Genomic DNA, 14,861 nt, shown 5'->3' on the forward strand with positions numbered 1-14,861 from the left:
GAGGGGAAAAGAACCTCTAGTGTGGACTTTTGACCTTTTAACCCTTAAAATATGGATTTTCATCCGGAAAATGATGATTTTTCCACTCAAAACCACTAGAAAACTTCAAAACTCAATAAAACTCATTTGGACTTCGGCAAATTCATCAAAAATTTGAGCGAAAAACAAGGAAACCTATCGGGATAAAGTGCAAAATCAACTTGAATAACTTCCTAGGAGTGACAAAACAACTCCAAAAGGTCTTGAAACACCTTAGCACTTTAAAATCACCGACGTGGACGTTCAGAACCACGTTAATGCTCAAAAGGTCTACACTTGGACAAAATTAAGATCATTTAAAATCTCAACTTTATGTGCTTGACCCTATAACTTCAAAAAAACCTAAACGACAATAGGCATGATCAAAATTCCGAGACTCGGGCACGATAAACTCAGAATTGTCCACTAAGCTGCCAAAACCCTAACCTAACCAGTGCAAAAAGCAAGAAAGAGGGGGTCCCCATTTGCAATGGGGCGATGTGTGAAAAGGTCACAACAAGAAGGAAATTCCTTCCCTTGGTTTGGCACTCCTCTTTATCCTTGGGCACAAATTCCATGCAGTGGAGGAATGTTGACTTCAATGACTTTTCCTTTACACCCCTGTTTTGGTGCCCAACTTCCTGTCTGGGCGGAATTTTGGCATGATGGAGGAAAAAAGTGGCATGGAGGAAAATTCCTCCACACCCTCACTCGAGGGCTCTTCTTCTCCTTTGTGTGCTAAAACAGATGGGTGATGGAATTTTGGGGGTGGAGGAAAATATGGTGTGGAGGAACCCTCAATTCGGCACCCACCTCCATGCTTGGGCACTAAATCAATAGGGTGAAGGAAAATTGTCATGGAGGAAAAATCCTGCATGACCTCACTTCAGCACCCATGTTATCTTTGCTATCCATTCACTGCCAAGGTAAGGATTCTCTTGGATTTTACCAGACTTAGCCATTTTTGCACTTTCCAGATCGGGATGCCATCTTGGATTGAAGTGGATTTCCATGCCTTAGGAGATTTTTTTTCAATGCCTTTCCACTTCTGGAATGAATTAAGACAGCCATTTTTCGATCAACTGCCTACTTTTTCAACCATCCAAATTTAGACAAATATTCAGGAATACTAATCTTCAGTGTTGAGACCCCTGCCTATGAAGAACTTGCCAAAAATAGACTTACAAAAAATAGTAAGTGCTTCAAAATGTTAAGATTAGGGCAAAACATGTCAAGAAAGCGCTTAGTAAAAATAGAAACTTACTAAAAATAGTAAGTTTGATTTTTGGCGAAATAAAGACAATCCGGGAGGCAATGAAATCCCTAAAAAATAGGAACTTTTTAAAAAATAGAAATTTTCTCAAAATTCGCTCAAATTTCATTGGCGGATTCCTTGAAGGGTCCTGATTCCAATGCAATGTTCAGTTTTTCCAAAACCCTAAAGGAAAGGCCTCAAATCCAAGTCCGAAGGATGATGGACAAAACAAACTCCAGACTTAGCCAAATTGCTCAAACGAGTTGCAAACTTGATCAAATTGACCCCCAAACATTTACGAACTAAGAGGATTGACGAGATTGTCGTGAAAAGACCCAAAAACCAAAACTAAAAGATCGAGAGGGCCTAAAAAGTAGGGGGTCCCCATTTGCAATGGGGCAATAAGTGAAAACATCACAACAAGTCACCAAAATTGATCAAAATGAGAGTAACAGGTAAAAATTAAAAGATTCAACTTCCAAGAACAAAATTGTTGATGCTTTGTCCTCCTACCATTTAGATAAAATGTTAGAAGCATGTGCATGGGCATGTTGCAATTTCACTTGTCTAGCACTAATATTTCTCGTATTCCTCTAGTATATACTTGCTAACCATCTAAAGAAGTACATCATGATCTAATTATGTAGGATTTCAAGTTCTCTAACTTTCAATCAAATGAGTTTTAAATTACTATTTCAGATTTCTTAAGTAACAAACCACTCATTTAGTGGCAATGTTGGAAATGCTCACATTTATTTCTTTGGGTTATTATCCTTCCTATGTTTTTCTGTCTCTTGAGTGTGAATAACCAGACCCAACTAATCAAGGCGAGGTTCATTGGAGGTTGTGAGGGTGGTTAAACCACCTCTTGGTGCTTTTTATGTACCTCTAGTGTACATTGATTGAAAAAATGAATAATGACAATATTACTGTAAATGTCCTATATGTGTTTCTTAATCTTCACTCTTTTTCTTCCTCCATTGACCCTGCAGATTTTAAGTGCTATTAGAGGAGACTTATAAGCTGCAGAACAAACAGATAATAACATAGAGGCTGGTGACACATACTAGTGTGTAAGGATCCCCAGTCATTTGAGTAGAGCTGCGCCGAAATCTGTCCTTGCGAGGAATAATAGTCCCACCTCTCTGGAAAGCAGGTATGCTCTCATCAGAGACACCCAACTTATAGTGTTCACCTCCAGTATACACAGCTCCAGTTCTCAAGTCATACCAATACTGTGAACCTGGCAAATAGACTGTGATGGAAGTAGCTCCCTGAAATCATAAAAAATATGAAATACTTGTTATAACAAAGAAGCCAATGCCTCCAAATCATTAACAAAATCCCTATACACAAAAATTGCATCACCTTGCTGTAAATACCCTGGACCAACATACTGCCTCCAACCATAAATGCCTCATCATTAGAAAATGTTAATTTATCATTTGGGAACTCCATCCACAGGGGACGCATGACTGGAGCTCCAGTAACACTAGCCTCTCTAAATAGTGTGTAATAATATGGAAGCAATGCATAACGAATGTGAATTGCCTCTCGAATCAGCTTGGTCATTCGATCCCTGCAAACAAATGGTAAAAAAATGTGTTGGACTGCTGTGGATATTTTCCTTGGATAATAATTATTTTTCTTTCCAATGTTTGATATTAACAACATTCAATTATGAGCAAATCCTTATTGTCCATACACAAATAATGCTTTCAAAACTACCTGTTAGACTCTAAAAGAAAAAATGCAAAAGACACATACATGTCCATAATGTATAGTTTCATACATCAGCTTGTTTATCTACTAAACATGTGCCACCCGTGAATGTATATCATTTTGCATGCAATGAATGCCAAGTGGACTGTTATTACTCATGATAGACAAGTTCTTGCAAACCACTGCTCATGAAATATGGGTCAATATAAATCAACTAGAAATCATACTGCATATGTTGAACAAAAATTGTCATTGATGTCAAAAAGGAAGCTGTCTCAGAAGGAGACTATTGGACACAAGTTTTCAGTGATGTTGCTTACTTAAGCTGTATCTGTAAGGTTGAAGAAGTTATGTTACTTGTCATGTCATGTCAAAGCATTTTGAGCAGCAGCAGTCTTATGCAGTCCCATTGATTGATATGACTGCAAAATTGGATGAGACATGTCTGTACTATCATGGTGCACTTGCTCTGGTAACTTGCTGAGAGTTGCAAATTGTGGTTTGCAAGGAGAGTATGCCTACACGTGTTCTATCAATATCCACTGTTTTCGGAATTCAAGTGTAGCAGAACACAATGTTTGTTTCACCAGTTTAGCTATTGTGTTGCTGACAGACCCTGTTCATATTTTGGAATTAGCCAGCAGTTGTTTTGAGTAAGTGCTGCCCGAAATAAAGGGTGGATATTCCTTACAATCAGATAGATCCTCTGTAGGATCCACATGAGGTGTTTTCCTGTGAGGAACTGTGTATGAGCTTATTGAGCCAGACCTATTACAAGTTTGATATGGCTGACTTGCAGATGAAGTGTAGTGTGTGTGTCTAACGGAGACTGCAGGTGAACAACCTTTTGGACCTACTTAAGCTTCCATGAGAAGCGTGTGGCACTTGCATTGATGTGTGTATAGGCTATTTAGGACCTAAGCTACTACATGTTTGGTGAAGAAAAGCTGTATGGCCAACTTGTAAATGATTAATTATGCTTAGACCGACTTGTAATTGTGACACATATATATGTGTGTCCTAGATTCATTTCATGGCATAGTTGTGATAATGTTGATGTCCTTCTAAGGATACAAGTTCATATCATGCAAACTGGAAAATGAGATAGAGTGTGAGTTCTTGATTCATGTGCACTATTATCGAAATATCATAAGGTTCAGAGGAGATTATATTGAAGCTGATTTGATCAGAGGCAAGTTGTATGTTGAAGGTCCTAAAACCATATCATTCATATTGTTGAGATTGAGGTCCTAGCTAATGAGTTGTTGCTTAGACCTAGGCATTTGAGATTGGTGTCTCTTGTGGATTGGTGCTCACAATAAATAAGGAGATTGTTGTCTCCAGTAGGTTGATGCCCACTTAATCTTTGTAAGTGATTCATTATTCTTGTGAGACTGGATTTAGGCAGTAGATCCAACCAGCTATTCTCGTTGTGGTTTTTGCCATCCTAGGTTTCCACGTACATATGGTGTTCATTGTGTAGGTGTGTTTTGTTTTACATATTTTAATTGTTGCATCATTTAAGATCTTAAGATAAGCGAATTTGTTGATTCATGTTCATTCAATATTGCGTGCCCTTCAATTGGTATTAGAGTTAGGTTATGTGGATGAAGCTTAAAAGCTTGAGGTTGATCTGAGATAGTATACTCAATTGCTCAAGAAAGTTTTTTGATGGATCCAATTATGCTCTTTGGAGTGGAAGGATTGTTGGTGTTGGAAATAAGCCACACCCAGACCGACGATGGACTGGTCCAAGAGGGGCCAGTAGCTCAGTGGTAGAGCACTCCAGCAGCATATGGAAGGTCCTAGGTTCGAGTCCTAACTGGTCCATGTCTCAACATGGTATTAGAGCCAGGTCCAGGCTAGGAGCCCCAAGCACACGAGAGGTGTGGCTTAAGGGGGGGTGTTGGTGTTGGAAATAAGCCACACCTGGACCAACGATGGACTGGTCCAAGAGGGGCCAGTAGCTCAGTGGTAGAGCACTCCAGCAGCGTATGGAAGGTCCTAGGTTCGAGTCCTAGCTGGTCCATGTCTCAACAAGGATGGAGTCCTATTCAATGGGGCTATGTTTTGAGGTTTGGCAATCTGTTATAGATGGTTATGAGTTCCCTAAAACCCCCCCAAGGGATTAGGCTGACAAGAAAGCTAGAGAGAACAATGCTAGGGCTAGGAATGCTATCATTTGTGATTTGACTAACTGTGAGTATGTGAAAGTAATGCATTGTAAAACATCTAAGGTTGTGTTGATCAAATTGAATACAATCTATGAAGGAGATGAGAATGTCAAGGAAGCAAAACTTCAAACTTGTAGAGATCAGTTTGAAGGCGAAGGAGGATGAAAACGTTGTTGCATTTCTACTCCAGGTGGATGAGATAGTTTGCTCAATCAGGGAGGCTTAGTGGTTGTCTAGGTGTTTATGTCAGCTATGATCTTGTAGGGTAGGCTACCGGTGGTGATTCTTGGGCTCTCTCTCAATCGACGTGATAATGGGTGATGAAAGGAACACGATTGACCCATTGACGTGTGACAATGTCAAGAGAAATGCAAAGGTTTGGAAAATTCTGAAGAAGGGTAATGTTACTCCTTACTTAGAACGCCTCCATGTTTCTGATCATAAAGCTTCAAAAAATTTCTTTAAAGGATGGAAGGATCAAACACTTTCAGCCTCTGGAAAGAATGTGGAGATTTCTAAAGAGCTCATCACAGAGATTACTAGGCTCTCAATGGAGGGAAGAAAAATCTTTTGAAGACAAGAAATCCTTTGAGGTGGCTGTGCAAAAATTCCTCAAAGGGAAGGAGGGCAATAAACTAGTTAAGAAAGCAAATGGAGGCTATCAAGTCAAATCCCTCAAACCTATCTAGGCACTTATGGTCAAGGTAATTATGCAATACTTCTCCTTGGATGCAAGATATACTAATGTTTTCGACTTTCATTTTACTTTGTTAAACCACTTTAGGCATAAGCAAAAGGTTTCATTTCCGTATTACTTGCTGGCTTCATTGGAGTTGGGGATTAAAGAGCATAGTAAGAATGCAAGGAACCCTATTCTGCATGAGCGTTTAATCCTCCTCTTACTTGAGCATGTCAAGACCCTTCCCTCTCCTTCCAAAGCTTGGGTTCAGAAGGGTGGCTTCCCTCCAGATGATGATAAGGAGTCAAGTTCTAAAACAGGGGATGACATGGATACTGAGACAGAGAATGAAGAGACTAGGGATGAGGAGTGGAATATCGAAGATAATGAGTCTAATTCCCAAAAGATGGGTGCCTCCCCTCCTCCTAATGTGAAGGGTAAGAGTAAGAAAAAGAAAAGGGCCAATGTGGCGACTTGGAGGTCTAATAGTTCAGATTTTACAGGTGATGGTTCAGTTGTAAAGTATAATTCAGGGAACGAGAAAGGAAATAATCCTAACACTGGGAACCAAGATATCACTCCCATGAGCAAAAGTTTTTTTGGGGCTACCTCTTCCCCTCCCTCTCCACCTTAAGACAAGTGAAGACAGAGAGGCTCACCCTCTTTTTCCAAGAAACTTGCAAAAGGATTCCGCTCTCCTGAATTTCGACAGATGATTTGCTTGGAGTGGCCAGGGATGCGGCTATTGATCAATTCATAATGTCAAAATAGTTATTTTAGAGATCAACCAAATCGATATTAGAATTTGGTCCTGTTGTGACCTTTTTCACACATCGCCCCATTGCAAATGGGGACCCTCTCTTTTCTCACTTTCTAGGGTTTTGTTAGTGTCCTATGGCCTTCCGCATCAATTTTACCAAGCCTTGCCCAGTTTTGAGCAGTTCAGGTCCTAACGATTGAAAGTTAGTTTTTGCAAATCATGTGATTCCAGAATACAAACACCACCAGTTTTTGCAAATAATGTGATTCCAGAATACAAACACCACCAAGGTGCTTAGAAAGGCCGGAGGACGAAGATCGCAATTGAATTGGACGAATTTGGACAACTTTCTATTTTTAGAAAGTTTGCTTTTTTTGCTTTTTCCTATTTTTTAGGAAGTTTTGTTTTTGGCATTTTCAGCCCAATCCCCGGTATGGCTATTTTTAGAAAGTTTTCCCTATTTTTTAGGGATGCCTGCTTTTTGCTTTTTCGGTATGGGAATCTAGGATTTGCACTAACACCACTGACCAGCTTCGACTGGGACCCAAAATTTCCAAGTTTTGACCTAAAAAGCTAGTTCCCTACATTTTAGGGGTTGTGTCGCTTCAAAGGGTTTGCCTAAGTACGGATTTCAAATTTCAAGTCAATCTGGTTAAATTTGGTTAAATTATGAAATTTTGAAATTTTCTAAAATTTTCTCTAAGTCTAGCTAATGGAAGGTGTTGAGTGTTATGGCAGGGGTTCATCAAAGTCCGCCATGTTGGGGAAGAGGATCAAGGACCGCCATGAGGCTATGTTCAAAAGTCCGCCATGTCTTGGAGAAGCCTTGAGAGTGGTCTTAAAACTCTGCCATGCTTAAGGAGGTAGCCCAAAACTCCGCCCTCTAAGCAAGTAGCCAACCTTCCAAAAACTTCGCCCTATGTTGATGGCCAACACTCAAAAGTCCGCCCTATCCTAGCAAGATGATGGTGACCTCCAGAAAGTCCGCTATGTAGAGGTTAAGTTAGAAGTCCGCTCTTGATGAAGAGTCATCAAAGTCCGCCATGCCTTAATAGCCCTTGGTGTTGGAAGTGTCCTTGAAAGTCCGCCTTAACAAGCAACAAGGTGGAGGGGGCACCAAAGTCTGCCCAAGGGAGAGTCTTCAAAAGTCCGCCTATGAAGTTGGAAACTCAAAAGTCCGCCATGTAGAAGCCTTCAAACTCCGCCTTCCATGATACATGCAAAGCTCCACCATGTGTTGAGGTAGAGCCTAAAGTTCGCCCTCCATGTTGATGTAGAGAGGCCATAGAAGTCTGCCATGCCTTGAAAAGCTAGCCAAAACTCCACGCTATGTTGAAGGAGAAGCCTTCAAACTCCGCCCTATGTAGGGGCCTCCATAGAAGTCCGCCCTATGCCTTATAGTTGAAAAGTCCGCCATGTGGAGACCTTCTCAAAGTCCGCCATGCCTTGAAAAGGTAGCCAAAACTCCGCGCTATGTTGAAGGAGAAGCCTTCAAACTCCGCCCTATGTAGGGGCCTCCATAGAAGTCCGCCCTATGCCTTAGTTGAAAAGTCTGCCATGTGGGAGACCCTTCAAAAGTCCGCCCAAGTTTGATGAATATGAAGGTAAGCCTCCAAAAGTCCGCCTAAACATGAAAGTCAAACAAAATCAACAAAAATGCAAGTGATGTCATGAAAATCCTTCAAGATTTCGAACTTAGAAACCAAAATAGAAAGTTCTTTGGAAGAGAATATTGGAAGATTGATGAGGATTTCGAACTTAAAACCAAAAAGGAAAGTTTTCAAAAAGAGAATATTGGAAGATTGATGAGGATTTCGAACTTAGAAACCAAAATGGAAAGTTTTCAAAAGGAGAATATTGGAAGATGGATAAGGATTTCGAACTTAAATCCAAAATGGAAAGTTTTTTTTAAAGGGAATATTGAGGATTACTAAAGATTTCGAACTAAGTTCTAAATTAGCAATTTTTGAAGACTTTCTTTTACAAGCCTAGTTCGAGTTAACCAACTGAAAACAAATTAGAAACTTGCATTATTGAAGGATTTTCGAACTAGAGGACATGACAATACTTTCCCAAAATGCGAGCTGGATTTGGAAACATGAGTTGGACGATTTTAAGTGTTTCTAATTGAAGATTCAACTTTATTTACAAATAGTTCGTTGTAACTTCATTTCTACACCAGAAAGTTCGAAGATATTAAGGAGGAGAGCATAGTAAAATACTTTCAGTTTGGAGTTCATCTGGAGAAAGTTTTGATTGCTGGTAGTTGGACAAACTTCGTGACGAAGGATTCACAGATTTGTGAGTGAAGCCAGCAGGTATAAGGGAGAATTATTGAATATTTTCTAGATTTTCTGAGTGTTCTTGAGAAAATTTCAGCCTTACTTCCATCCATTCAAAGGTGAAATTGAATTCATAATGCAGATTTATGTATTTTCTGAGTATTTTTCAGAATTTGAGAAATGATTTTTAGTGAATTTATTTGAATTTCTAGGGGAAGAAAATCATTTTTTTTGGCTAAGTATAAGAAATTTTCAGAGTTATAACACTTGGTGTTAATTTACGATCACAGCCATCCTTGAAGATTGAAGGGTTTTAAGATGAAATTTCAGTTTTTTTGGCTAGGTATGAGAATAAGATGAAATTTTCCAACACTTAGCCATTTCGCAGCCCTGTTATTTTCTTCAAATTAATTCCTAACTTAAATTTCATTGTTCGTTTGCAGATCCTAGGCATTATGAAATTTCAAGTGGATAAAGATGCTCCTCCGGAGTCAAGGATGACCTCAAAATGGAAAAATGTTAGTGACACCAACCTCGGGCACATCAATTTAAGGGAATTTAAAAAGCGAATGTTTGGTCTGGACAACCTTGTGCCTACCACAATCGCACGAAAGATGATGAAGAGCGGGATCGTGCATGTTGCTGGTTTTCTCCCCACCATGCAATGCACTGAATTAGTGGTTGAATGTGCTAAACATTACAACCCCACCAGTAAGGACATTGTTGCACCTGATGGAAGAGTGCTGGCGAACATCAGAGAGGCCTTCAGGATCCCAGAGTATCACAACACGGTGTATGTGACAAAGGACGAAGCTGACAGTTTGTATCAAGACCACCTAGAGGAATATGATGCCATAGTCAACCATTCCTGGCTGGACAAGCCAAGGAAGGGCGCCTCCAAACTTCAGAGGAAGAGTCTAGTGAGAGCATACTTTAAGGAAGACATTGGAGACATGATCGTTCTACTCAACAGAATAATGGGAAATCCTCAAGGAGCCCCATTCGAGCCCTGGATGTACTATTTCATTAATGAAATAATGAATGGAGTAAAAATGATAGACTGGGCCAGGATGATTAGCGACAACCTAGACAACCAGCTGAGGAACCTAGAGGCGAATAGGACTTTCTTTATGAGTTCGTACCTGATTTATTCCTTGGCCAGGACCTACAAATATAGAGGTCTCACTTGCAGAGGGGAAGTAGGGAACAAGGAGAACCAGTTTCCAGTCTATGATTGCTATCCCCAGCTCCACATGGAAGAAAAGTTCCATTTTAAAAGAGTGAATGATACCTTCCTCATGCACATCACTCGGACATTGCAAGGTAGACTGCACCAGAGACTCTCTCAGGAGTCTATGGACTTCATCAGTCGATTCGAGTATTGGTATATCCAATATCCAAAGTTCACTTACCTTAGAATTCAAGGATTCTCCGAGCCTCCCTACAAGCTTCCAACTTACCCTACCAACCGAGTTGTGTTACTCGAGGTTGTAAGGCAATTGGAAGAGTATATGGTAATTCAGAGGGAAAAACAGAAGAAGGCAGGGACTTTCTCTCTTACAATTGGTAATGGGCTGGAAACATGTCCATCGACACAAGCTACTACGACAACTGAGAAGGAGCTAGCCTGGTATCCCTTTTATCAATATAAGGCGAAAAGGAATTTTGATCCATTCCACAGGATAAAGAAGGTCGAAGGGATAACGTATGAACACAGGGCCGATCTAGAAGATTATTGGGCTAACGCAGCTGATAGCTTCGAGATCAAGAAGAGATTCTGGTCGAGAATTCTTTTGAACATGGTGAGGGCAACAGAGGTATTCAGAGTTGCCGATCAAGCAGAGGATAGCCCAGAGCTTCAACAACCAGGTTTTGAAAAGATGAAAAATGAACCACTAGTTTTAATAAATTGGACAGAGGGAGAGGAATCAGATTTAGCAGACCTCATGAGGACGTTGGTTGAGTATTTGAGGTGGGTGGACATCTAAAAGGACAAGGCAATTAAAGGCCAAAGGTGTGACCTTGACCTACGAATTGATGGGAGTAGATGATTCTTTGTCCGCCAATCCTTGTATCTCTGCAAGTAATGCCCGGAATCCAGAAAGTGTTGGGTCTCCAAAGAGGAAGGAGTTGGTTGGAAGCTCCGTAAAGGTCACAGGGAAAAGGATTGGAGGTGAAAGAAGGGAGTCCAGCGAAGGCCAGTCCATCTTAAGTGCCGCTTATATTGTGCCCGATCAAAATGCAACTGGGGATGAGGAGATGAATATGTGCATGATTAACGATGAAGTGAGAGTGCCTTCTCCTTCGATTGAGGAAGTAATGAAGGAAGTTGTCCAAAGTCCAGACAGAGAGCAAACGGAAGCACCTATAGTCTTCTTGGATGGCATACTTGCAAACCCGGGAGGGACAGATGGTGGATTTGACCAGAACGCCATGGAGCAATCAACTATCTTGAATTGGCTAAGGGAAAGAATAAAGGCCAAGGTTCCCAAGGAGGCCTGTTCTGAAGAAATTACAGTAGCATTCCTGGAGAAGGTAAATGAGCCAGCTGTAGCTAAACCGCCTAAACCCGCCAGAAAGTTTTCTTTAATCCAGAGAGACAGTGCAGGATACAGGACAGTCCAGATAGCGGTGCCTAAAGAAGGAAAAACTAGGGACAACGTCGCCGCAGATGATTACAAGATCACCACCATAGAGCTAGGTAAGCCCACCCAAGACCAAGAGGTCCAGTATTTCAATGACTCTTGTAACACTCTGAAGGCAAGTTTAGCTCAGGAGATAGAGAAAAGAAAGAAGGTTGAAGAAGAAAACCAGCAATGGAGAGAGTCTGTTCTCCATCTCACCAGGCCACTTAACCATGAGATCCCGGTTACCCCTCCACAACCTCTTCAGCAGGAATCGATGAAGGATTATGAGGATATGAAGGGTACATTCACACAGGCCAAGGAGTGGATTTCGAATACCTCAGCACGTGCAGATATACTAGTAGAGAATTTAGTGTCAGCACATGAGTCGGCCTCTTCACTTGTCAGCCGTATCCAGGACTTAGCTGCCAATTGGGAGGACGTGGAGGAAATTCAAGATGAAATACTTCCTCATCTGAAGGTTATCCGAGGTTTGTTGAAGAGAAGTTTGGTGGATGCAGGTGTCATACAGACCGGAGATAGGTATGACTTTAACACCTGGTATTACACCTTGCTTACCCGGATTGAAGTTTTGAAGAAATCCGAGACCAAGTGCTCTGAAACAAAGGAGAGTGTCAGGGAGATTTTGAGCAAAGTATTTCGTGTAGCATCTGAGATTTGGAAGAAAGAAAATATAAGGGAGAAGCACTTGCAGGCAGAGAACCTGAGAGCCAGGATTCAGTCAAGTTTCTTCAAGGATTCAGGGATGACTGACAAGGGCGATCTTTCAAAGATTGCAAACTTTCTCTTCATCAATGAAAACTTTCTTGCCCAGGCACTTGAGTGGGAAGGCATCCTCGCCACATGTACCGAGGATGTGGACATCATTGATTTCCAAATTAGCAGTTTGCCAAGTGTCACAATGGAGGAAGTCAGGCTTATTGTGTCCAGGTACGTCGAATCTGCGAAAGAGGAAACTAGGCACTCACCCCAGTGAAATTAGCAGTTGTGCCACGTGTCACTTTCTTATTCACTCAAACTAATGGTGTTTTGGGAAACCCTTATTAGGGTTTATTGCTTTCAATCTTGGCCCTTGATCACTGTTCGATCTCGATCGTTTATTTATTTTTGAAAACTATATAAGGCTACCTCCTCTCATTTGGAGAGTGTGAGGTTTTTGATGTATTGTTGCGTAAGGTCATTTCCAGATAATATATTGCATGTGCGCTTGCTTTGTAATCTCTATTGTTTGAATGATTTGCATGGTTTCAATTTCCTCAACACCTAGTTAAAATTAATCTAGATTTGCTTTCATTGTTGTTAATTTGAAAGAAGGATTTGATGATTGTCAATTGATGGTGTGTCTCCGCTCATACTTTTGGTGAATGGATGATTTCCATTCCACCGTGCAAAGTTAGTCTGAGCTCATCCTCTGTGCATCCTAACATCTTAATCATAAGCACAATCCATTGAAGATTGCACCGGCTTTGTGTAGTTGTCCCTAGCGTGGCGAAGCAAGGTTTGGTTTCTCAAGAGCACCCAATTGATACCGTCTCTGGAGTTCGTAGGATTAGATTAGCCTTCTTAAACCCTATCTCTTTTCTCCTTTCTTTTGAAAGTCTAAACCCGGAAAATCAAAAAAAAAAAAGAAGAGCCTAAAATTGCTAAATCCATCTAAATCCAGCAATTCAAGACAGTTGTTAAACGTAAGTCCCCCTTGAAATTTTCAGCATACACTACCCAAGAAGCTATTCCACTAAAGTCGCTTGTTCGCACATATAAACCTTGGAATCAGCAGTGATTTTTCAAGAGAGGATAGAATGTCTTTGGGTATCCTATCCTAGTGTTTGGTAGATGATAAAACAGACACCAACAGGTCCATGCAAAGTAACATTGCTTCTTTTCAAAATAAAGAAGGTAATCCCAAGTCTGAGGAGGATAATAAGAAAATGTTGCTAAAGATGTCAATACCATGAAAACGGACAATGAAGGGTGAATTGTTGGGCTCGAGGCCAAAGTTAAAAAGGTGCATGACAATCCGGTAAATAAGGCCACTACAAGTTATAAGGCTATTCATAACAACGTTGAAAGAATTAAGTGCCTTGTTTATATGTGGCAGAAGATTCAGGCTTCTAAATCTTTTGACAATACCTATGTGGATTTGGAGAGCTTTGATAAGGGTAATCAAGTTGCGATCGAGAAGAGACCATGTTCTCGTACTCGGGGCAACTTAAAAAAGTCTGCTGAGCAAGCTAAAAATGATATGCAAGAGATGAACAATATGTATCAAAACATAAACCAATTGGAGGTTGAGGCTGTTGATACTCTCAAAAACCTCCATTAGTGGTGTTTGTTTGTTTTTTGTTCTCTAATTGGTTTGTGCTTGTGTCTTTGTTGCTAGTGTTTTCCTACTTTTCTGCTGGCTGTTGGTTGCTGGTCGGTTGTGAGTATCTTTATGGCAGCTTCTTATAAATAGGGTTTCGGGTCCCTTCAAAACCTGCTTTATCCTTAATCAAAAACTACAATTAATGAATCGCAAAAACATCACTTTTATTTAAAAAATGGAATGTTATTCATCATTCAACTTTATGAAATATTATTGTAGTCACTTAAATTCTTTTCAATGTGTCTTTTTGTCTTTGTTGGTATGTGGAGTAGGTGGCTTCAATCCTGAAATGACCATGTTCAGGCACAAGCTGTGTGGCTTCTATGAGGGAGGTTTGTTCAGTGAGCTATTACCCATCCTACAAAACTATGGTTTACTTTTGGAACCTGGTAAATAATCTATTCAATCAGAGGATTTCAACTTCCACAACAATTCATGAATTCTTTCACGTCACTTCTAAAGCCTATTTTTAAAAGTGCAAAGCATCTTACCTCTCAATTCTATGTTTGTTATGCTCCTATTGTTCATAGAAACAAAACATGTTTTCAAAGAGATGCATTTGATCATGCACAAAGAGGTGCACTTTCACTCCACTTTCAAAAGACTCTCTCAACATCCACGATGCATCTTTTTGACAAGAAAGGGCAATGCTCTAATAGTCTAGACTCTAAACATTTTGGGCATCTTCAAATAGGTTGACTTTGAACAATCTTATCTTAATTGCAAAATCTGCCCATGGTTTGAGAGAACATTTGAAGGCTTTAGAACTCTTTTGCCAAGAGGTCAGCATGCAAGTGAACGCCAGCAAGACCAAAGTGTCATGCCCCCGATCTTTCCTCATTTATAAGCTTGTAAGTGAAATCGTCTTACAAGGTGAGACTTCACAATTTCACCCATAAATTGTTGCTAAGGTTAAACAATGTCCAATCATGCTATATACATCATGATTGGTACAGCTATG

At 40.4% G+C, this 14,861-nt stretch overlaps 1 protein-coding gene across 1 annotated transcript in view; it reads right to left on the reverse strand.

Annotated features, from left to right (window-relative positions):
* The window catches only part of LOC131073371 (probable glucan 1,3-alpha-glucosidase), an 87,268-nt gene that overhangs the window by 26,392 nt on the left and 46,015 nt on the right, over positions 1-14,861 (reverse strand). The window contains exons 4-5 of the mRNA XM_059211071.1: positions 2,642-2,852; positions 2,341-2,547 (exon numbers count right to left, since the gene is read on the reverse strand). Of these exons, the coding sequence (XP_059067054.1) occupies positions 2,341-2,547; positions 2,642-2,852 (418 nt within the window). The remainder of the gene's footprint in view (positions 1-2,340; positions 2,548-2,641; positions 2,853-14,861) is intronic.

Source organism: Cryptomeria japonica, chromosome 9 (genome assembly GCF_030272615.1).
Source record: "Cryptomeria japonica chromosome 9, Sugi_1.0, whole genome shotgun sequence".
Taxonomy (NCBI): domain Eukaryota; kingdom Viridiplantae; phylum Streptophyta; class Pinopsida; order Cupressales; family Cupressaceae; genus Cryptomeria; species Cryptomeria japonica.